Below are 25,693 nucleotides of genomic sequence, written 5' to 3' on the forward strand. Positions count from 1 at the left end.
TGATTTTATGAATTTAAACGAGTTGATTAAATATTGTCATTTTAAATAGTGTCTTGTGTTCTTGAGCATCCGTTGCACCCCGGCATGTTCCGCCGCCTTTGGTCGGGGTGTGACAAAGACAAACTCTGATTTAACCCGAATAACATGATTACAATAATAGAAAGAATACAATAAGTTACTATATGTTTTTATTTGAACGAATGGGTTAGTGATCCATTTGTAAAGGTAAAGCCTTTAAACACCATATATTTAAGAATAAAAGGTGTTGAGTTTAAGTCTGATATACCACAATTACAAAGAAATTTGTTGTTGTAAAAGAAGATGTTTGAATTTGAACAAAAAATGAAAAATTTGAAATATAAAAGGAGTATTGATGTAAAAAAGAAAAGGGAGTCAAATGATGAATAATAATTAAAAAAAAAACAAATGATCTGTCAAAACCCCCTTATGATTTCAATGTATTGCGTCTACTACTTTACAGCAATTCCAGGCTATACACATACACTCTCTCATCTTTCTTTCCCCAAATTTGAAACCCTAGAAACACACACATACCTGCAATTATTCATTACGTTTTTCTTCAATTGTATATTAAATTAACGAAAAAGAAGAAAGCTTCAATTGTTATTCGGTAGGTGAAGTGGATTACAACAACAACAGCAATGTTAGGTTATTGAAATTGAAGTTGAGGCATTAAATTTGGAATGGCGGATTTACAGATGAACGCTCAGATGGAACAGATCCATGGAGAAATCCGTGACAATTTCCGTGCCCTAGCGTATGTTTTTTTTTATTTATTTATATTTCTTTGATTGATTCATGAATTAGCATCTTCAACTCAGTTTCAATTTCAAGCTGTCAAATTAGGAGATTGTTTTCACCTTAACTGAACAAAGCTTACAAACATAACTTTAAGTTAGACCTGCTTCGATGATGATATCCTCTTTTGTTACTGGACCTGTTGTCTACCGGTTTAAAACTTTTTCTTTTAAAAAAGAAGCTAGGTATAAGTGAAGAACATGAGTACAACACTTTGTTTCAACTATATATATATATATATATATATATATATATATATATATATATATATAAGATAATCATTGGTTTTGAAGAGTTACAATTTCTATACGGTATCTTTTTCCACTCTTAGTTTGCTGAAAGGATTCATGAACACGTTCATCTTTGATTAACATGTTCAAATGTTTAATTCATAAGCATAGTGGCGATGGATGCTAAACTTTTATGAGGTTTATTAAGTGTTCATAACCAACTGTTCTTCAGTTTGAAGAGAAGAAAAGAAAGGATAGTAAATTTCGATTGTGTTCTTAGTTTGGAAAGAAAGGATTTCACGTTTTTAGGCCGAAAAAAAAGAGATAGAAATTTGCCGATTTTACATTAATAACTGTAGTATGTGGAATACGTTAGTTTAGGTCGAGTGGTTTGGTCATTATTAAGTAATAAATTCTTTGTTTACCCTTTTTTTTCTTTGAAATCTTTTCATATCGTTCAACTTTACCATTTAGTTCTTTTCTTCTCTTTTCGAAAAAACCGAAATTACTTTTAATCCATGTATGGTCATTAGTGTGATTTATAGAAACTGCTAGAACATATAAGGTGTTTCTATTTTTGGCAGGTTCAGCTTAAAATTTATAACTCAAAAGATGACCTATAATAACCAAATCGCACTTCTTAAAACAAAGCGCGGTTGATGGATATTTTGGTTCCATACAATTTATGATAAAAACAAAATTAAATTAGAACCGGAAGATGCTGTAAGTTTTGGAACGATTACAACTAGGTCCCAGAACTAGGGATTTGGATCCTACAGTTTGGTAAAAGCGGGTTTTTTAGAATGGGACGTTCATAGGCTCCATAACCTCGTCACATTTAAAAGTTACGTGTAGTAGAAGTTTGAACACGCCTCCATTATCCTGTTTTCCATTAACATTCTACTAGCTAAATCATTCTATTAAACATTACAAGCAAGCTCTAGATAGCTTATTTTAGCCTTTACGAATACCTTAAATTATTATGTTATGACCACTTGTATGTTCTGTTACGTAAGATGAATCTTAGTATACATGAACTTCATGCAATAGAACTTTATTTTCTTGACTTTGAGGTTGTTTATGTGGTCAAGCTGTGAATCTTAATTTTGTTTTAAAGAGAGCATTTATATGATAGAGAATTAATCCTTTTTTACTTTAAACTTTACACAATACTATGCTTGTCTTTGCTTGAATATATTATTAGAATAAAGGAAATGCGGCGTTCTGATGGTTATTAAATTTCTTTTTGCGGTTTAGAAATGGGTTTCAGAAGCTGGACAAAGTTAAAGACACCACCAGACAAAGTAAACAGTTGGAGGAACTTACTGGAAGGATGCGAGAATGCAAAAGGTAATAAACAGGTTTCTTCTTTATATAGTTCATATGCAAGAATATAGTTCTTTTTTAAAACTTCAAGTATCCATTTTCATATGTCGTTTATGATAATGATAATGATCATGATCATGATCATGATCATGATAATCTGACATCCTGATGAATTTGTTTTTAATTAGGTTGATTAAAGAGTTTGACCGTGAAATCAAAGATGAAGAAGGCAGAAATCCTCCAGATGTCAGCAAGAAACTCAATGATGAGAAACAATCAATGGTAAATTTGTTAGATTGTTATATATTTTTTTTATTGTTATTCACTTATTGTTCTTTGGTGTGTCTGCAGATCAAGGAGCTGAATTCATATGTGGCGTTAAGAAAGACGCAAGTCCGTTTTGCGATTTGGATATTATTTACAATTTTATCACCCGAAATGCTCCTTCCATATATTTACCTTTTTTTATAATATTTATGGTTTTCTTTCAAAATCCAGATATCAAAGCACTCTTGGAAATAAAAGGGTTGAACTTTTTGACATGGGGGCTGGTGCTAGTGAACCTATGGCTGATGACAATACTCGGGTTGCATCTGGTGAGATCAGACTATGACCCTTAAAAATTTTATGATGCCATCTTCATTTAAGAACTTTAGCTTTAGTAATATAACAAGATTTTTTTCTGTTACACGTGCCACAAAATCAAAACGACCCGTTGTAAAAAAAATAAGCATTTATTGGGTATTAGTTTGTTCGATAGTGATTTGGATGGTTGTTTGTGTAGAAATGACAAATCAGGAGCTTATTCAAGCTGGCAATCAGACAATGGACGAGACTGATCAGGCCATTGAGCGGTCTAACAGGTGTGACATGACCATATGTTTATATTTTTAATTTAAATAATTGGTTGACGTCGTTATCACTTTTACTTATAACATATATATGTATAGGTGGTTCATCAAACCGTTGAAATGGGAATCCAAACTGCTGCTAAGCTGAAAGGCCAAGTAAGTAAATGCGAAATCCAGTTAATCTCACTTTTTTGTTATATGGTTATTTATGCTAATTTAAATATTTATTTATTCTTCAGACCGACCAAATGGGTCGTATTGTCAACGAACTGGACACCATTCAATTCTCTATCAAAAAGGCATCTCAGCTCGTGAAGGAAATAGGACGCCAGGTGGCGACAGATAAATGCATCATGGCTTTTCTTTTTCTTATCGTTATTGGCGTTATTGGTATTATCGTTGTGAAGGTACGTTGTAATCCATATAAAACCGGACACGTGTATTTTTTAACTATTAAAATGCAGCTCTTAACACGTGTTTGATGATTAGATTGTGAATCCCCACAACAAAGACATTAGAGACATACCGGGGTTAGCTCCTCCAGCTCCAGCTGCAAGAAGGTTATTGTACGTGACATCCAGAGATCATTTTTGAAGACCCGTTGGAGAAGAAGATGAAATTGTTTGAATTATGATGAATCATATGATATGTTATGTTTGCCGAATGTATTCTTTCTTTTTATGAGATGTGCATATCCTACTTCATAAGTTTCTCTTTTATGTAAATTGGTTGATTCGTTTGGTTTTATTTCCATTATCAAACATTGTATCGCGTAGAACGCTTCAAAACATTATGATTTCTGTTGAATGCATGCTTATTATGGTGTTTCTAGAGCAAACCAAAAAACAAACAATACCATAAAAATAGAAACCAATAGTGGAATGAAACAAATTGTTTTCTTCCACAAAATTTTAAACCTAAGGTACATGAACATGCCCTACATGTAGAGATGTTCAACGAAACCGGTTCCTGGAAACGAACCGGTGGATCTGAACCGGACCCGAACCGGTTCCTACCCGTTTTTTGTAGGAACCGGACCCTATCTGATTCAACCCGATGATCCGTGACCGGTTCTTGCATTTCTGAGTGGGGGCGGGTAGGAACCGGAACCGGTTCTGGAACCGAACCATCCGGAACCGGTTCCTAACCGGTTCTAGCCGTTGGATCGAATATAGTCGTTGGAAATCGTTTTTTTGGTCGTTTTTTGACCGTTGGAGTCAAAAATAGCCGTTTTTTGGCTCCCCCAAGCACCCCACTACTAGTATAAATAGGTATTTGGTGTCATGGGTTCATCACAACACTCAAAACGCAAACCCGAACGCAAAAAAATACAAAAAAACGCTATTACAACGTTTTGAGTTCTCTAATCTCTTGTTTTCTCTTCTTCTATATTCATATTTGTTGTTATGGCTGCCTCACAATCATCGGTTGGTCAAGGTTCCAACGCCGAACCAAGTTTCGTTCGTATTGTACCTCATAATCGTAATCAAGAGATTTGGTGCAATTGGGATTTGGTTGAATTGAGTGACCATTCATTGAAGGCTAGGTGCAAGTTTTGTGGGATTTATTTAAACCCACTTTCGAATTCAAATTTGAAGAAACACATCGAAAAACCGTATTGCAAGGCGTTGAAAAAGAACGTCGATTCGCAACAAACGCAAATGGATAGTGAAGGCGAAATATTTACATACCAAATTGATCGAGTTCAAGATCGTATGGCGAAGTTTGTGATTCAAGAAGCTTTGCCGTTTAGCCACTTCGACAACCCTCGCTTAACCGCCATGATTCGAGATACGCTTCAACCACAATACACTCACGTAAGTCGTCATACTCTTAAACGTTATTGTTTAAAATTGTGGAAGAAGGCCAAAGAGGTACTAATTGCATATTTTGAAAATATAAATACGGGAATAAACTTAACTAGTGATGTTTGGTCGGCTGCACATGGTCTACCCGAATCTTATCTTTGTGTCACCGCTCATTGAGTAGACCCGTCATCGTGGGAAATGATGAAACGCACCATTGCTTTCGAACTCTTTGAGTATCCACATACGGGAGATAATTTGTTTGAAATTTTAGATTATGTTATAAAAACTTATAAACTAGAAAATAAAATATTTTCAATGGCATTTGATAACGCGTCGAATAATACATCGGCGGTTGATAAATTAAAATTAAAATATACGCCGATTTGCAATGGTGTATTTTTTCACTCAAGGTGTGTTGCACATATCATTAATTTAATCGTGCAAGACGGACTTGCTTCGGATGAGGTTACATCGGTTATAAACGATTTTAGACTAATGATACATGAAGTTTTTAAGAAAAGTAAAAAAAAGACAAATGGAATATAGAAAATTTTGTAAAGATACGGGAAGAAAAGCTTTGGGAGCTAATTGGGATGTACCTCATCGATGGAATTCCACTTGCATAATGTTTCAAAGTGCTTTGAAACAAAGAGAAACTTTACAAATGTTTCATTCTAGTCTTGCCGAGAATGATTTGGCAATCCCCTTTTCAAATGAGAAATGGGAAATTATCAATGACTTATCGACTTTTCTTGAAGTTTTTAAAACATCAACTACGAAACTATCGGGAACGTATTATCCGACAAGTCCCTTGGTTCTTTCGGAGTTATTTTTAATCGTTAACAATCTTAAAGAATTTGAAAATAAAAGTCCAATGTTTTCAAACATCATATTACCAATGAAGTTTAAATTAAAAAAATACTTTCTTGAATTGCCACCGGTTTTTACTTGCGCCGCCGCTTTAAACCCAATGTTAAATGTTACGGGGGTTGAATGTGTGATAGACGAAATTTTTTCAGCCTTAGATATGCATGAAGTTGACCCAAACTTTTCAACAAAGACAAAAAATGATTTTAACTTAAATTTTAAATTTATGTATGACTTTTATTTAAATAAATATGGGTCAAACATACACATGCCTATGCTATGCCGGGGGGTCTTCATCAAGTTCAAGTGCTACTAGAGTACGAGATCCCATGATTAGCCTTATGAACACCGTTCGCAACGTAACGGCTAAAAAACAAAGGGGTAACACCCCTTCAAGCGAACTATGAAGGTATAGTGCAAATGATTACTCTACCGGTTTATCCGAAGAGGAATATGGCACTTTTGATGTTTTGGCTTGGTGGAAGGTAAAGGAAACCGAGTTTCCGATTCTTGCCACCATGGCCCGTGATTTACTAACCGTCCAAGCTTCTACGGTAGCTTCGGAATCCGCTTTTTCTCTTAGTGGCAGGGTAATATCGGTGAGAAGAACAAGACTAAATTCGGAGTCGGTGGAGATGTGCATTTGCTTAAAGGATCACTTGGACTCAATCGATCGTATTCAACACGTAACCACTCTCGAAGATGAAACACCACTTGATGTTCGAGTGCACGACGAACAAGAAGGCATTTCTACAAGTAATTCCGAGGAAGAAGTCGCCGCTCAATAATTACGACGAACAAGAAGGCTTTTCTAGAAATAATATGTCACAACTTTATATTTATAAGTTTAATGTTTTGTTAGTTTGTTTTTGAAGATTTTAAAACATGTAACCTTTTTTTTTGAACTTCTTAAAGTAAATAAAATGAATTTTATGTTAATTGTTTTGTTTATTTTTCATGCTATACAAAAACGAATCGTAGTTTAGAATCCAAATCGCAAACGAAAAACGAAAAAAAAAAACTAAATGCACTTGTATTGCAAATCCAATGAACAAGTTTACATTGTACAATGGTTACATATTTAACTGATGATGTTCCAACTGATGAAACTCTGCAACTGATGTGTCACTGATTCATATTTTGCATCAGTGACAACAAACTCTGCAACTGATGAATGTTCCCACTGATGAGTATTCCTCATCAGTGGCAACCTTCAGTAGTTGTCTTCAGTGGCAAACATCTTCAGTAGTTGTCTTTTCTTCATCAATTAATTGTTTATTTTTATGTTAATTGTTTTTTTTATTTTTCATGTTATACAAATACGAATCGTAGTTTAGAATCCAAATCGCAAACGAAAAACGAAAAAAAAAAAAATTTTACACTGTAACCGGTTGGAACCGGTTACGGTACAGGAACCGGGTTAGGAACCGGTAAGAACCGGTTAGATAGGTTAGGGGTCCGAGGGTGGGAGAACCGGTTCGGTTCCCTAACCAGTTCGAGCCTGGAACCGGTTTAATTGAGGGTTTTGAATATAGGAACCGGTTCCGGTTCCTAGTCCTAAACCGTTTTGAACATGCCTACCTACATGTATGGAAAACAATACTATTTTTCAACTATCTGGTATAAGATGAATGATTATGCGTCTCTGCTGCTAAGTTGTGACCGCCCGATATGAGAAAGCCTTGAAGACGCCATAAGCGGTACCTCTTCGTCTACCACATTCATATCCGACATTGAGCTAACCTTCCCAGTACTGGTATCATTATCATCAATGTTATCGGGTGCATACAAATTAGATGATTTCTTCTCGGTTCTCCAATCCTAACAATCATGTTCATATTACACATTCGGTTAATCAAAGACATTTAAAAACGAGCTCAATGTTTTAGCAAAACTAACCTTATTCATCCGTTCTGGGAGGCTATCGGTAGGAAGTTGAGACGCTTTAACATCTTTCACCTTTATGTAGTTGTACATTACTACACCACAAAGTGCAGCATACAAAAAAAACAACTCTAATCAGTATCGATGTCTCAAACATCAAAAAAGTCAAAACATAGTCAATACCTATGGCATAGCCGATAATATTCAGCCCGGTGATGGCGGATTCGGGAAATATTACAGTTGAAAGAGCTATGAGTATCCAATCTTTCAACACACCCGCAACCCGAATGGTAACCGCACCAGTTCTACCAATGACTAGAAAAATTGAGAAGTTTAACGCTAGAGCACAAACTGCATTTGAGAAAAAAATCCAGAAATTAAACTGAATTTGTGAAACTTCCATTCCCGCCTTCTCCAAGAAATACCAAGGCACAAACAGAAACGCAAAACTGAAAAAAAAAAGTAGCAGACACGTTAAAAAGTTATAACAGAAAACAGATTATATATGAAATAGAATATACCTGCATGGAGCTATGTAATATAAGCTTGTGATTGGATTTAGGGTTAAACCCTTCTTTTGCAGAAGGACTTGAGTTAGTACAAGCCTTAAAGCTTCCGCAAAGATGCCCGTGCACTGATAAAGTGTGACAACCACGTTAAAATGGATTTCACCGTACGATGAGATAACGACCCCAACGCTGACTAGCAACATATTTAAGAATACATCCCACCTCAGTTTGTCGGTACCACATAGGACAGCCATGATAAGTGTTGCTACCGGCACTGTATCATAGTACTTTTCACTAGTTAGTTATTGTCTTAAGAGTTAACAATATGTTTGAAACAAGGCCAGTTTTACTTACTTAGGGCTTTTAGCATCTGAATGAAGGCCACTGATATATGCAAGTAGGCAGTGTTGCCAAACCTTCAAGAGTAAACATTAAATAACGACCCACATATTCAAAAAATGATTTTAAATGAATCAAATGTAATGCAAATGGTTGATGGTTCATAGTTCATACCACAGACTTGATGCAAAGAAGGCACTGATGGGAATTACACAAGTCGCGTATTTTGAAATGGCATAAATGAAGAAATTTAGTGGCGGGATAAGAAGAATATAAGTAAAATAATTATTTTTTGAAGTTAAATGCCTTACATTTCAAATGTCATTTTAACAGGAGCAACGACCTGCAGCACCATAGGGAGATAAGACAAGTCATAAACTTATATAATTACATAGAGTTGAATTATGAATTAGGTGAAATTATACAAAAGTTGCTAAAAAACGATACCTTGAAAACACGAACAAGAAGGAAAGCAACAGCTCCCGAAAATCCCATGTGTATCATAGTAAGTGTGATAGGGAAGGGAAAATTGAAGTACTTTGGAGAGAGAACCCACTGCAAATAAATAAAAAGATTGTAGGTATGATGGGCCATTATACGATTTATGAGTAACGACTGACATTAACAATTTAGACAAAAGGTGCATACTAGTTATTACCTTGTTGTACAAAATAACTCCAGATGACAGCAAAATGTAGATGAATAAGTACAAGTAAGTCAAAAAAAGTGACTTGTTAATCACTTTCATGGCAGCTATCAGTTCCAGATCACAATTATACAATCAGACTCTCTCTCCAAACTTATGATAAATATTCGGTTTCTCCTGACAAGATAGTTAATCCAGTTATCTAAACCGGAGAGGGAACTTCACCTTCTGAACCATACGAAACCATAAGCGATAGCCTCCTGCAAACAATACAGCCAAAGACACATAGATTCAGAAGAAAACAATGTAAACAGACCTTGCATAGGTAGACTTGTTTATACATATCACAAACATTACTTTGTGATATAGCAGATAATGAAATTAAGTCAGCCATGATTCAAGATAGATTTCAAAGCTTTATGCAGGGCAATATATTAAGTCAAGTCTATAAATGTAAGCATAAATAGTTACAGGAAGCTCACTACAGAGAATTACTCCTGACTTTTATACTTCTAAGTCTGCCTAGAGTATCAGTTTATCATGTTCTACATTTAGCATCACTGCAGTCTACTTAAGAAGCAATATATACAATTTGGATAACTGAAAGTGAGTATGCAACATAAATATAACTTGTGGAAGCACATTGCCACCTGGCCTCATTTCTTGATAGATGTTCCCCATGGAAGTGATCCAGAGGTTTAGAAACTCTGTCATAGTATAAACATTCATTTTAATGACCCGTAAAACGGCTTACAGTTTTAGTAACACAATTAGTGTATGCTCCGCCTTAGTTACCGACTTACTGTTTTAATATCTATGAGCTCAACAAATACTATATATTTACTCCGACCAATGACAACCACTTACTTGTCCAACATCGATTTGGTATACCAATAATAAATCAGTGGCAGATCTAGAAGAAAAGTTCAGAGCGGGGTATCCTAATATTTGCCCAGGGGCATCCAAATACATAAAACGTAGAAAGAAAAAAGAAAAAAAAACGTTTTGCACTAATTTTACAGTTTGGCGTGAAAGTTGAGGGGTATCCCGAGCACCCCTTAGATCCGCCCTGCCAACACACTTAAATGAATGCAGGCAAATAATATGTGTTTTGACTTGCTGCTATACTATTGAAAGTTCAATAAGGCCCAATAATTTGAAGTTATAAAGAAATTTGAAATCTTGCCCTAATTAGAGTTATTTAAAGTCCTTATACAGTAGTCTTCCTAATTCAAACATTGCAGGCATACTTAGATCTACAATCCCTTAATACAGAAGTTATATTTTACCCTAGCCTTCCATAATAACAATTACAGCAATACAAATACTAATAAACCTTTGAAATTATTAGAAAACCTAATATAATATAATACTGGACGTGTACATTGAGCTAAAAACACAAGCATTGTGGTGGTAATTGGTAATCAAAGTTGAATCGAATCGGATTCAGATGCAGATCTGGTGATGTAATTAGTGTAAGAAAGAAAGAGTAGGAAGTAGTTGTTGTTATACCTTTGAATTGAAGATCGATTGAGTGTTTGTTTGTTTGTTTGTATGTAGCAGATCGCCTACTGAAACAACTGATGAATAATATAAATATTATTATTAATACAGAGAGAGTGATGAGATGTAGATTGTAGAAAGAGAAACACACAAACACACGAAGACAAGTTTCTTTCTTTCTTTCTACTAATGTAATGACCAAATTAATATTCATGCTTTCCCCACCTATCCATTCCAACTCTTAACCCTGTTGTACTTTACGCATCTCTTGTTGTACCTTACGCCATCCGTTGTGGTTTCGAAAAACGTCCTGACACAAACTGTCACGTAGATGAAAAACGCCAATGCGTTAAATAAAATATTACATGTGTAGGGGCACTTTGCGAATTTTGGGATGATTAGCGGGATTGGAAACGCTCCACTACAGTCAGTCTTGTGGCTATCTCATACGTAAAATATGATACTCGAGTGATGTCGTATATTTTCTTTAATTATTAGACTCTATACTTTATTATTTAGTATTTAGGAATATTGTTATAGAATAGTAACAAAGTTTAAATTAAATTTTGTTCAAATTAGGTCAATCATACTTTGTATATCTCAATTAAGTCACTCAACTTTTACTTTGTCTCGGTTAGGTCACTCAGCTTTCAATATGTGTTTTAAAACGAGAGAGGGGCAACTACTATATTATCATAAGTAATATATTTTATTGATAAAAGATAAAATTAAAAAAACCGTTGGTTTTAATGATGTTTTGGTTATTTATGAACATATAATATGAAGGTAAAAAAGATACTATCAGAACACTTATTGAAAGTTGGGTGACTTAATTGAGATGTATTAGAAGTTGAGTGACTTAATAGAGACAAAATTGAAAGTTGAGTAACCTAATTGAGATAAAAGAAAGTTTGGGTGACTTAAGTGGAACAAGCTTGAAACTTAGTTACTATTCTATAATATTTCGTTCAACAAGTTAAAATATAAAGTACAACAAAATAGAGAAATGTCAGAATGAATCTAATTCGTTGATCTTAAATTTGGATAGTGGAGATTAATTTAAGAATAAAAATTGATGTGAAGGACATTAAGGTAATAACCCACTTATGATGATTTTTTCTCTCCATATATAAGACACATGTCAATTCCCTCATCACTTTAAAACGTCTATAAATTTTTCATACGACATTTTAAAAAAATCACCATAATAACAAACGTTTTTGGTTGTTCATTGTGTTTTTTATAAAAATAAAAAAATAGTGGGTTTTTTATATAATGTTATTTGGTTGTTCATTGTGTTTTTTAATTGGGTTTCTCTATGCATTGTGTTATAGATTTTGGTCATTGTGTTTTTCAATTGATACTCATAATAAAGATAAAAATTAAAACAAAGATTACATCATTGTGTCTTTTTGTTCGTCATTGTGACTTTGTGCTCAACAATTGTCTTTCTGCTTATCATTTCGTTTTAGTCATTCTGTAATACGTTCATTGTCTTTTGTTCGGAATCGACATGTGCCATTCACTTAATTTTAGAAAATTAGTATTATGTTCATTGTGTATCACGTTCAAGTCATTGTGTAATATGTAGTTTCCATTGTGTTTTACGTTTCAGGTTATGTGTATTCGCCATTGTGTCTTACGTTTCAGGTCATTGTGTTATATGTATTCATCATTGTTTATTACATTTCAAGTTATTGTGTTATATGTATTCATCATTGTGTCTTACGTTTCAGGTTATTGTGTAATATATATTCATCATTGTGTTTTATGTATTAGATAATTTTTTGGTATTTTTCATTATATTTACATATTATTATTACAAAACGGTGTTATTAGTACTTAAAAAACACAATGATAAGTTGAAAGACACAATGACGGAAAAAACATAAAAAACACAATAACAAACAAAAAGACACAATGACGAAAAAAGACACAACGGTAAGCAAAAAGACAAAATGACGTAATTTTTGTTTTAATTTTATATAACAAAATTATACTCATATTAAAGATAGAAAACGCTTGTTTATTATGGTGAATTTTTTTATTTTTAATATCATATGAAAAGGTTATAGATGCTTTAAAATTATGGGAGAATTAACATGTGACTTGCATATGGAGAGAGAAAATGTATAATGTTACTTTTATACCATTTTTTCTTTGTTCCCCACTTGACACATGTCAAGTCATTATGATTTCTCACATTTCTCATTTTTGTTAACCTTTGTAGAATAACTCAACTCTACATAGTAAATCTGATGGTTGGTTAATTTGCATATAGTTAAGTTCGTTTATTTATTAGTTTTGACTGTTTATTGTGGGAACTTCGATACTTCACATGTGTTTATTGTATTTCAAGTCATAGACGTTAAAGAAGTTAATTTGGACCTGTTGAGGCACGGGATGAAGACCCGGGATGTCCAGCACGCGAAAAGAAGAAAATATTATTTGTTTGCTGATGATGAAGGCCCATCATGATACGCGATGGGCAGGCCTGAAGACCCATCATGTATCGCGACGGTATTAAATTATAATTGTTGACTATGGTCCATCGTGATACGCGATAGACCCTAGAAGACCCCATCGCGTATAGAGATGGGTTACGAAGACGGGAAAGTTAGGGTTTTAATGTTATTTATCTTATGACAGCCCTATCATTCAATAACCGATACCAAGCAGTTTCCAGAGCGAAGAGAGGACGATTCCATCAATCCGAATCATACCGAGATCATATCCATTTTCCATATCATCATAATTGTAGATTCCATGATGTCGATGCTCGGCTAAATCCTTCGAGTCATAACCGGGATGTAGAGTTTGTATCATTTTCAGTTTTCTCATGTATTAAAGAACAAATACTTTGTAACTATCATTTGCTTAATCTATGAGTATTGATGTTTAGTATTGATGTGCATTCAATCAGTTAAGGTTTACGTTGATCAGAACGATTAGTTTGTCGGTTGCTAATCAGTGATAGTTAATCTGTTAGGTTGCATGAGATTACTGTTTGTGTGCATTATTGAACCCGGGTGTGATTTGCTTTTATTAATTGCTTGAATTTGTTAAAGTGATAATCATATTGAAACTTAATCTCATTTGCTTGTGTGATCAGCACTACCAATCCATTACTTCATAATATTATAAACTAGTTACACGATTACATTGACTACATACTCCTTGTGTTCGACACCCTACTTACCCTAGCTTGCTTAGGTAATTAGGAACTTGATTCAATTGTTTTTTACTAGATAGCGACAGTCTAGCATCAAAATGGCGCCGTTGCCGGGGAGTTAGTGCGCTTAGTGTTTTTCGTGTTATTTGATTTTTGTATTTATTTTAGTTTTAAGTTTAGTTTTAATTTTTAGTTTAAATTTTATTTTTCCATTTTACGTGAGGTGTGTTGTTTGTGCAGGTAACAGGTTTATGCACACTCGCCACTAGGGAGGACAGTCACCACTTATCTTCGAGCCCGAAATTGAGAGACTAGCTCGGCATACTCGAGCTCAGAATAGAACATAAGATATGGAAGGACAACACCGAAACCCAAAACCAAAACCAGAATCAGAATGAAAACTAGAACCAAAACCCGAACCCACTCCCAGAAATAACTTTTTTAACCCAAGCTTCCAACCCGAAAATAACCCACTTCCTCCAATAAATTCTAACCAGCAAAACAACCTGAACAGCTCAGCTCGTTTTTCTAGAAATCGAAAACAAAACTTTGATCAGGCCGAACCATCAGCCCCACATAATACCCCAGACGTAGAGTTCAGATTAATAATGATGAGGATCATGTCATTATCCATACAGAAGATGAAGAATAAGGGGAAGAGACTGATGCGGGTCAAGGTTTTGAAGGTAATAACGAGGCAAATTGGCGAGTTAGACAGAATGAGGGGTTTGAGCCGATAAACGAGGGAATTAATGATTGGGAATAAGAGGAGGTGGATGCGCCAGTGAATTAGATACAGGGTGAGGCCGTTAACATAAATGGGGGAAGAAACGGTAATGGGCGAAACAGGTTTAACAAGGCAGAAAGGGTCGACAGAGTTCGGGGTATTCAGATTAACATAGGTGGTTTGCTGAACCCCGGGGGGGGGGGGGGGCGAAGGAGGAATTTTGTAGCCCCAGTTCAGGGTGTTAACAGTCGGTTCAGACCTGATATTTCAGATGGAGCATCCCCGATTGTCCCACAGGTGAGAGTGCCGGGACAACAGACCTTTAAGTCCCGGCCATCTTACATTAATATCGTGCCACGTTTCCACGGGATGGCTTACGAGGACCCGTATTCTCATTTGTTCGATTTTTTGGCTATTTGCGGGTCGATTGGTGACGGTACGTTTGACCAAGACGAGGTTTGGTTGCGGTTATTCCAGTTTTCATTAAAAGACAAAGCAAAACACGTGTTTAACTTCCTACCGATGCACAATATTGCTAATTGCGCCGAGATGCATCATGTGTTTCTTAATGAATATTACTCACAATCGAAGATAAACGAGGCCCGAATGGAAATTCGCCACTTTTCAAAATTATCGGGCGAACTGTTTCACGATGCATTCACCAGATTCAAAGAGATGATCAGAAAATGCTCACACCACCAAATTGAATTGCGGGAATTGGTGAAGTGTATTATGGAGGGGTTGATATACGAGGATAGAAAACACTTGAAAGCCTCGTGTAATGGTCAACTATTGAACCAACCCAAGGAAGATGACTGGGATTTTCTGGATTTTATGTGTGAAGATTCTAAAGCAGAAGTAGCAGCAGAAAGACGAAGACACCAGACTTCTTCCAGATCAGTAAAGTCAGTCACGAGTGAATCCGAAAGAATTGCTGAATTGGAACGGGAACTGGCCAGGTACAGAAAGGGTAAAAAGAAAGAGGTTGGTAAAGTTGCAGTAAAATTCCCGGTATGCGATGAATGTGGTGAACTCGGGCATAAGTCAGAAAATTGCCCGAGTTTTATGATGACGAGGAGGACGAGTCCGAGGAGGTTAACTATGCCTACGGGGATTCCAAGGGCCAAGGGTTTAATTCAAACACTTATCACCCGGGCTTGATGAATCACTCGAACTTTCGATATGGGAACGCGTCTACTCAGTTAAACCCGAACTTTTAGGGATCGAACCAGAACAGATCGCATGAGATTTACCGCCAAGGCGGTTATCAGCAGCAGGGTTCGTATAATCAAAACCGGGGGTGGGGGTGGGGGGGTATAATAGAGATGGTAACCGGGGTGGTAATTCATCGGGTAGTCAGGAACATCAGAAAGGGTCCTCGGGAAATGCAGATGAGTCAGTGCACTCAAAGTTGGATGCTTTGCTTAAGATTGTGACAGATAATCAGGCTGAAACGAAGAAATAGTTTGAGTTACAGGATAAGTTAGCGGAGGCAATGTCAAAGCAGATTGGTTAGCTCGCAGAGGATATGGCACATTTTCAGAAGAGCGCGGGTCAACTCCCGAGTGATACTACGGTCAACCTGAACCACTACAGCTCGAGTTCGAAAAAACACATTAACCAGATAAGTATTTTAAGAAAAATGGAAAATACGTATGATAATAAAGTTGGGGTTCCGCCACCATTGGTTGAGGGGGTGTGGAAGAAATTGATGAAAATATCGACAGTGACGACGAGCCAGAACCTGTTAAATTAAATGAATCTAATAAAAGTGAAAATAATATTAATAAACCGGTCCAGAGATATGACACCAACAACTCTAAGGGCAAGGATAAAGTGAAAACCGTTCCCTATCCCGATGCTTTATTGGCGCCATCTAAGGCGAAGATGGCATCCAAAAGGGTCCCACAACAAGAAGAAATGTGGGAAACGTTTAAACAAGTTAAAATTAATATTCCCCTTCTAGATGCCATAAAACATATTCCTGCCTACGCGAAGTACTTGAAAGAATTGTGCACACAAAAGAGGAGTAATTAGATTCCCAAACAAGTTGATTTTACCGATAATGTGAGTGCAATCCTTTCGGGTGCTCTTCCAATCAAGCTACAAGATCCGGGAACGCTCATTATACCCATTCTAGTGGGCGATTTTAAAATGACACAGGCGCTTCTAGACCTTGGAGCAAGCATCAGTATTCTCCCGAGAAGTCTATACCACTACATGAAAATTGACCTTCGGCCACACGAAAAAGAGGAGTAATTAGATTCCCAAACAATTTGATTTTACAGATAATGTGAGTGCAATCCTTTCGGGTGCTCTTCCAATCAAGCTACAAGATCCGAGAACGCTCATTATACCCATTCTAGTGGGCGATTTTAAAATGACACAGGCGCTTCTAGACCTTGGAGCAAGCATCAGTATTCTCCCGAGAAGTCTATACCACTACATGAAAATTGACCTTCGGCCACACGAAAAAAGTGCGGCCGTAGGCCTTTAGCCACACACATTTTGTTCAGGTCATATGTGGCCAAAGGTCGCGACACCGTGGGTATGATATGGCCACACACAGTTTTTAGTGGCCTTATGTGGTAATAAGTGTGGCCAAAGGGTACATGCATTAGTTGCTGGCCATCAAGAATCCTCTCCAATAAGTGTGGCTAAATGGTAGAAAATTGTCACATGACTATTTCCTATGAGTGACCATTGCACGTATATAGCCACATGAATTATTATTTCAGCCACATGAAATATACAATAATGTGGCCAATAGGGTTGTGTTAAGCTTGCATTGTGACCTATACCGTGTGGATATAGCAAAGAAATGGCCACTTAAATTTAATAATAGAGTGGCTAGTTATATGATATAGACACTGGATGTTACATTAAAAGTGGCTAAATATGTTTACTTGCCACTCAAACACTCCTTTGTAGATTATAGTGTGGCTATTGTCTTACCGTTTGTCACACATAATGCTTTTCGTAATTTAAAGTGTGGCTATTGTCAAAATTTTCGTCACACATAGTGAGGTATTGGGTGACTAATCATATCATATAGACACCGGAGGTTATTGTCAATGTGGCTAAAAATGTGAACTTGCCAGTCAAACACTCTTTTGTAGTTTGTGGTGTGGCCATTGTCTTACCGTTTGTCACACATAATGTTTTTCCTAATTTAAAATGTGGCTATTGTCAAACTTTTCTTCACACATAGTGATGTATTGTGTGGCCAATCATATCATATAGACACTGGAGGTTATTGTCAATGTGGCTAAAAATGTGAACTTGCCACTCAAACACTCTTTTGTAGTTTTTGGTGTGGCCATTGTCTTACCGTTTGTCACACATAATGCTTTTGTAATATAAAGTGTGGCTATTATCATACTTTTGGTCACACATAGATAAATGTGGCTATTTCATAAGTTTAGAAAACCCAATAACATAAATTCAATGCAAGTTTACATTAACAAACCTTCACTAATAAGTTATGAATTCAAAATATTTGAAACTAATACTAATTACTATCGACCTCAAACTTTCTCATAAACTCATCAAATTGTTTTTGTCTCCTTTCTTCCATTTCCTTAAGTTCTTTTTCCATTTATTCCATTCGTTTCACTCGTTCTTCCAACTCGTTTCTTGACTTCCTTTCATCTTTTTCCATTTCGGCTCTAACTTTTTGAACCTAAAATTGTTAAAATATTAGTATCATCACTAGTAAAGGGTTAATGTGAGGCGAAACCTCAAAGCACGACGACTATCACATACAGTCACATTAGACATAATGTATACACAAACAAAAACTTTAATCGACGACTCGTTGGTGATAATAATCAATGTCAACTGTACTAAAAAGTCCTAACATGTATTCACACATCGTATCATGGAAAATCAACCAAACATTCATCATACAACTTAACTTATGATCACTTAGTTCACGAGACAGATTATAGCATGTACAAACTGATTTTATTCACTAAGAAAAGATTAAATATAAATTCTATAAAATTTACCACAGTTGAATACATGAATTAGGTTTCTCAAAAAAATTTTATTATATTTTTCTCATACATACAAAACTCACAATAATTCAACCATTACAGATATGTACCAACAGTTCAGCAGATTGCACAACAAACACTTGTTTAATGGTTATATCAACTCATTAATCTAAATTGTGCAAGACCAATTGGGTTGTCTTCAAAACTCATAATACTAACTTTTAGAACTGGAAACATCCCATTTGGTTTTGTCATTATGGAGTTATGGTGTCGGAAAGGAAGGCCAAATATAACTCCCCAAATCAGCTTTGACCAGTGTTTTTGTAAAATCATAAAAACTATTCAAAACGTGTCCAAAAATTATAAACTTTACCTTTCTGGAAACTAGACTCATAGTGTTATATCCCAGGATCAAAAATCGTTTAGTAATCATCGTTTAACATCATGTTACATACCAATAAATAAATGAAAACGAATCTATCAGCAAACAGTTGTCATCAAACAAGCGAAATACATACCTTTTTAGCGAAGAAAGAAGATGTACTAAGCTTCAATTACAAGAAATAACACTTAAAATTGAAAATCCCCAAACTTGGTTCTTAGGGTTCTTCACACTCAACACGAATATGGTAAAAATCGAGATAGAATTGATGGAAACCGACACCACACGTGAATTCCTCTCGCAAAAATAGTTACATTAGAGCCCGGAATCAAAGGATTTGATTAAGAATTGAGTGAGTTAGAGAATTGATGATTGAGGATTATGAAGAAGAAGTATAATAAGAATGAATGAAGAGAAAGAAAAAAAGGTAGGTTAAATATGTGATCAAGTTAAATTTAAGAATGAGAGGGTAATTTAAAATTCTTTGAAGAAAAGAGGGGGTTGAATTTAATTTATTTTTAATAATTAAAATAAAGAGTTGTTAGTACATATATATATATATATATATATATATATATATATATATATATATATATAACAACTATTTAAACCTTAAATAATATAAGAAATTGTATAATAAATATAAAAAAACATAAACTAAATACAAGTGATATTTATAGTTGCTCTAAAAGAGTTGTATAAGAGTGTGCTAATCAGTGTTAACGCCCAATAAACCATACTTTCATTAGTGGGTCATACTAGTTCTTGATCGGTGTTAGTGTCCCATTATAACATCTATCATGTCACAGTTTCTCTAAAAGAGTTGTATAGGAGTGTCATTAGTCATGGTTAGGTGTTAACGCCTGAAACACACCATACTTTCGTCAATAGGCCTTATTTGGCCTTGATTTGGGTCAATGGCCCAACATGTTATACATTCATCAATGGGTCTTGATTGGTATTAGTGGTCATTATAGCATCTATCATGTCCCCGTTGCTACAAGAGGGTTGTATATGAGTGTAGTGAGCCATAGACATGTGTCAACGCCCGATAACATGTCATACTTTTATTAATGGGCCATATTGGGCCTTGATTGTTGTTAATGGCCAATATAGTCTCTTTCATGTCATAGTTACGTTAACAGGTTGTATAGGAGTGTAGTGAGTCATAGTTGGCCGTCATACTTTGCATTAATGGGCCGTCTTGGGCTTTGATTGTTGTTAGTGACCCATTGTAGTCTCTATCATATCATAGTTGCTCTAAAAGGGTTGAATATGAGTTTAGTGAGTCATAGTTTGGTTACGCCCAATAATATGTCATACTTTCATCAAAGGGCCTTATTGGACCTTGATTGTTGTTAATGGCCAGCATGGTCTCTATCATGTCATAGTTACGTTAACAGGTTGTATAGGAGTGTAGTGAGTCATAGTTGGTCTCATCAAATGGCGTTGATTGGTATTAGTGACCCATTATATCACCTATCATGTCATAGTCGCTACAAGGAGGTTGTATATGAGTGTAGTGAGCAATAGTCATGTGTCAACGCCCTATAACATGTTATACTTTTGTTAATGGAACATATTGGGCCTTGATTGTTGTTAATGGCCCAATATATCTATATCATGGCATAGTTAATTTAACAGGTTGTATAGGAGTGTAGTGACTCATAGTTGGTGTTAACGCCAGTAGCATGTCATACTTTGCATTAATGGGCCGTCTTGGGCCTTGATTGTTGTTAGTGACCCATTGTAGTCTCTATCATATCATAGTTGCTCTAAAAGGGTTGAATATGAGTTTAGTGAGTCATAGTTTGGTTAACGCCCAATAATATGTCATACTTTCATCAATGGGCCTTATTGGACCTTAAATGGTGTTTGTGGCCCATTATAGCCTTTATCACATCATAGTTGCTCTAAGAAGGTTGTATAGGAATGTCATTAGTCATAGTTATATGTTAATGGCCGATAACATGTGATACTTTCATCAATAGTTCTTATTGGGCCTTGTTGGTGTTAGTGGCCCATTATAGCCTTTTTCATGTTATAGTCGCTCTAATGGGCCATATTAGGGCTTGGAATCTCTTAGTGGCCTATTATGGCATGTGATATGTAACATTAGATATTTAAGGGTTATATCGTGTTATAGGGAGTCATATTAGACCATAATAGATAAAAACAAGTCATACATGTCCTAATGGGCCATATTAGGCCTTGAAATCTCTAATGGCCCATTATGCATATAATTTTAAATTGTGTATTTAGAGGTACAACTCGCCTAACCCGTCGATATACATTAAACATAGGGGTGGCAAATGGGTTGGGTTGGGTCGAAACGGGTTAGGTTCGAAACGTGTCAGGGTTGGAACGGATCAACTAAAAAAAAGGTTGTTATGGTTCGGGTCGGAACGGGTCAGGGTCAAAAGGTTCGGGTCATAACGGGCCCGGGTCAAAATGGGTCAAAGTCGGAACGGGTCAAAATGGGTTTTGGGTCTTTTTTTTGAACAAGGACATCGGGGGAAAAGTTTTAGTTTTATCATTAAAGTTCATGTTCTAGTCCAGTTCGTTTCACCACTTAACAATTCATTTTTACAACAAACAACATGCTAAACAGCTCGTTTCAGCGATATTTCAGTTCGTTTCAGCACTTAACAGCTCGTTTTAACAGCAAACAGCATGTTAAACAGCTCGTTTCAGCAAGTTTTCAGTTTGTTTCAGCACGTAACAGCTCATTTTTACAGCAAACATCATGTTAAACAGCTCGTTTCAACGATTTTTCAGTCCGTTTCAGCACTTAACAGCTCGTTTCAGCACTTAACAGCTCGTTTCAGCGATTTTTCAGTCCGTTTCAGCACTTAACAGCTCGTTTTAACAGTAAACAACATGTTAAACAGCTCGTTTCAGCAAGTTTTCAGTTCGTTTCAGCACGTAACAGCTCATTTTTACAGCAAACATCATGTTAAACAACTCGTTTCAGCAATTTTTCAGCTCGTTTAAGCACTTAACAGCTCATTTTAGCACTTAACAGATCGTTTCAACGCGTTTTGACCAGTTTTGCAGCAATTCAGCAGTAAAAAATCAGCAGTTCAGCTCGTTTTTACCCGTTTCAGCAGGTTACATAACCAATACTTCAAAACGTTTTGTGTTTTCAATCCAGAAAACAAGTATAGGCAAATGTTTAGTGTTTTCAAAACCAGTATGCAAGTATGTCCGTGTTTTCAATCCAAAGCCTGGTGTCGCGTGTAACAGAGTTTTCTCAAAACCAAATGAATGCATTTGACTCGCTAACTGTTACCTAGTACAAGTGTTTTAAGTTATTAGAGTATGCTCAACAACACATGACTCTAAGACCCACATATGAACTCACACACAACCACAAACTTGACCCGACGAATCGTTGGCGAAAATAAGTAATGTCAACAGTTGCGAAAGTTCTAACATGTATCCACACATCATATCATAGCTAAGCAACCAAATATTCATCATACAACTTAACTTATGATCATTCAGTTCACGAGACAAATTCTGGCATGTACAAACTAATTTTATTCACAAAGAAAAGATTAAGGATAAATTCTACAAAATTTACCACAGTATGACATATGAATCGGGTTTCTCAAACAATTTTTATTATATTTTTCTCAAGCATAAAAAACTCAAAATAATTCAACCATTACAGATAGGTACTAACAGTTCAGTAGATTGCGCAACAAAAACTAATTTAATGGTTCTATCAACTCATTAAACCAAATTGTGTAAGACCAATTGGGTTATCTTTTAAACTCATAATACTAAGTTCCAGAAGTGGAACCAACCCGTTTGGGTTGGCCATTAGGGAGTTATGATGTCCGAAAAATGGACCAGAATATAACTCCCCGTATCAGCTTTGACATATGTTTTTGTAAAATCATAAAAGGTATTCAACACTCATCCAAAAATTACAAAATTTACCTTTCTGGAAACTAGACTCAGAATAAGATATTCGAAAATCAAGAATCGATCAACAATAATTGTTTAACATCGAGTTACAGACCAATCAATAAACGAGAACAAATCTGTCGGCCAACTGTTCTCAACAAAACTCAAACCCTAACATGTTTATCACATCTCTGTGGTTCTAATTAATCATGTTTAAAACCCCCGTTAGATTTGATCGCATGATGGTTGATGAAGTTTGGAGAAAGAAGCAAAGTGATGAAGAAGAGTATTGAGCTTCAATCGATGTTTATGAATTAGGTTTGCAATTGGGAGGAGGTGAAGATGATGGCCACATGAAGCATAAAGTGTGGCCATTAACTAATAATAGTCAGATTTGTTGTTTTGTTGTCACTATTAGCTTTTAGCCACACATCAAATATTATAAGTGGCTAACAAACAATGTTATATGGTCACATAAACCTTTAATGTGACCATATTTATTAATTTTTAGCCACATATGAAACAATTAAAGTGTGACCATTAACTACTAATAATCACACGCTTTGTCTTAATGTCACCGTTAACTTTTAGCTACACATAAAACTTATAAGTGGCTAACAAACAATACTCTATGGTCACATATACCCGTAAGTGTGGCCATATATATTAGCTTTAGCCACAACATTAACAAATTACTGTAGGCATAGATAATATTTGGCCACAGTTTATTAAGTGTGGCTAATAAATATCACATTTATTGTGAAAATGTGGCTAACATCTGCGTTTTTTGTCACACAAATTGAATAAGAGTGGCTAAAGGTTCCAGCATGTGTGTTTTTTTATCACACAAATCTAATATATGTGGCTAAAGGTTCTAACATGTGTGTTTTTAGTTCTAACAGGTGCGTTTTTAGTCACACGAATAACAAATGTGTTACAAAAGCGACCTTTAGCCACACATTTAGACCGAGGTGTGGCAAACCGCCCAGAGCATGTGTGGCCAAAAGCCAATATTCACGTAGTATACGATCAGTATGACTTCGGTCGGCTTCGGGCAGCCGCCACCACGGTTGTTTTAGCTGACCAAACTCCGAAACTTCCTCGGGGGGATACTGACTGACGTTATCGTCAAGGTGGAAGATTTTTACTTTCCAATTGACTTTTTGGTCATCGATTATAATTCGGTAGAAATGACCAAACAGCCCACGGTTATCCTCGGTAGGCCATTTTTGGCCACTTCAAATGCCAACATTAATTGTAGAAACGGTACTGTTTACATGGCATTTGGAAACCGTAAGTTGAGAATTAATGTTTTCACACATGGAAATAATTCTCCGGTCGATAAAGAGTGCTTCATGGCTGATGTCATTGACGAGTGCATCCCGCTATACGAATCTGTCGTCAGCATGGATGGCACAACAGAGACGTGTTTTTTTTACAGGTTACAGGTGGAAACATACAAGTTGCTGGAAGAGGAGGAGAGACAACTGGAGGTTGGAGCTGTGCGAGGAGACCGTCCACCATGGTCAGTTCAGGTGGAATCACTTCCCGAGAAAATAGAAACCGGGCAGAAACCGTCACTGCAGGAGGCACCAAAAGTCAAGTTGAAGGAACTCCCAAAGCATTTAAAATATGCTTTCCTTGGTAAGAATGGAACTTTACCTGTTATTATAGCTTCTACTTTATCTGTTGAACTGGAATGTGCTTTGATGGAGGTGCTGATTGCAAACAAGGAAGCAATCGGGTGTACAATAGCGGATTTGAAGGGAATCAGTCCTTCAATTGTGATGCATAAAATCTTAACAGATCTGGATGTCAAACCCACACACGATGCTCATCGGAGGTTGAACCCGAACATGCGGGAAGTGGTGAAGAAAGAAGTGCTGAAGTGGCTAGACGCTGGGATTATTTTTGCCATCTCGGACAGCACGTGGGTAAGCCTGACACAGACAGGGTCCTAAAAAGCGTACATTCAAGTCGTCAAGGACGACTCAGGTAACGACGTCACCACCCGGCCGGTAACCGGGTGGCGTATATGTATTGATTATCGAAAACTGAACGCGCGAACATCGAAAGATCACTTTCCACTTCCATTTATCGATCAAATTGTTGAAAAGATATCTGGTCACAATTTGTTTGCTTTTTAGACGGGTATTCCGGGTATAACCATATAGCTATTCATCCTGAAGATCATGAGAAGACTACGTTTACGTGCCCGTATGGCACATTCACATTTAGGAGAATGCCATTCGGGCTATGTAACCCCCCCCCCCCCCCGCCACCTTTCAAAGGTGCATGATGAGTATTTTTTCCGATATGTTGGGGGATTCTTTAGAAATTTTCATGGATGATTTTTCTCTTTTTGGCACATATTTCTAGGAATGTTTAAATCAACTCGAAAGAGTATTGAAAAGATGTGTTGAAACGAACTTGGTTCTTAGTTGGGAGAAGAGTCATTTTATGGTCCAAGAGAGGATTGTTTTGGGCCATGTCGTGTCGAGTCGTGGGATTGAGGTGGACCGAGCTAAAGTTCAAGTTATTTCCACTCTACCTCATCCCAAGAATCTCAAGGGCATTAGATCATTTTTGGGGCATGCCGGGTTTTATAGACGATTTATTAAAGGTTTTAGTGATATCACTAAACCATTATGTAATTTATTGTTAAAGGATGCTCCGTTTGACTTTAATGAAGAATGTGCTACATCCTTTGACATTTT

At 36.1% G+C, this 25,693-nt stretch overlaps 2 protein-coding genes across 2 annotated transcripts; one reads left to right on the forward strand and one right to left on the reverse strand.

Annotated features, from left to right (window-relative positions):
- Window positions 1-596: 596 nt before the first annotated feature.
- On the forward strand, window positions 597-4,017 carry LOC143617138 (putative plant SNARE 13). The gene is made up of 9 exons (XM_077089791.1): window positions 597-778; window positions 2,307-2,399; window positions 2,564-2,657; window positions 2,727-2,764; window positions 2,874-2,971; window positions 3,160-3,237; window positions 3,324-3,382; window positions 3,466-3,633; window positions 3,716-4,017. Exons 1-9 carry the CDS (start codon window positions 705-707, stop codon window positions 3,818-3,820), a joined length of 807 nt encoding a protein of 268 aa, XP_076945906.1. The 5' UTR covers window positions 597-704; the 3' UTR covers window positions 3,821-4,017.
- Window positions 4,018-4,104: 87 nt separating this feature from the next.
- LOC143617137 (putative sugar phosphate/phosphate translocator At3g17430) lies at window positions 4,105-10,961 on the reverse strand. The gene is made up of 11 exons (XM_077089790.1): window positions 10,792-10,961; window positions 9,292-9,539; window positions 9,081-9,188; window positions 8,945-8,976; window positions 8,808-8,858; window positions 8,649-8,710; window positions 8,307-8,568; window positions 7,969-8,234; window positions 7,801-7,916; window positions 7,483-7,722; window positions 4,105-4,163 (listed from the first exon to the last, which is right to left on the reverse strand). Exons 2-10 carry the CDS (start codon window positions 9,379-9,381, stop codon window positions 7,537-7,539), a joined length of 1,173 nt encoding a protein of 390 aa, XP_076945905.1. The 5' UTR covers window positions 9,382-9,539; window positions 10,792-10,961; the 3' UTR covers window positions 4,105-4,163; window positions 7,483-7,536.
- Window positions 10,962-25,693: the final 14,732 nt, after the last annotated feature.

Source organism: Bidens hawaiensis, unplaced genomic scaffold (assembly GCF_021521415.1).
Source record: "Bidens hawaiensis isolate Kalapana, Puna unplaced genomic scaffold, B.hawaiensis_p1.1 tig00052405_1, whole genome shotgun sequence".
Taxonomy (NCBI): domain Eukaryota; kingdom Viridiplantae; phylum Streptophyta; class Magnoliopsida; order Asterales; family Asteraceae; genus Bidens; species Bidens hawaiensis.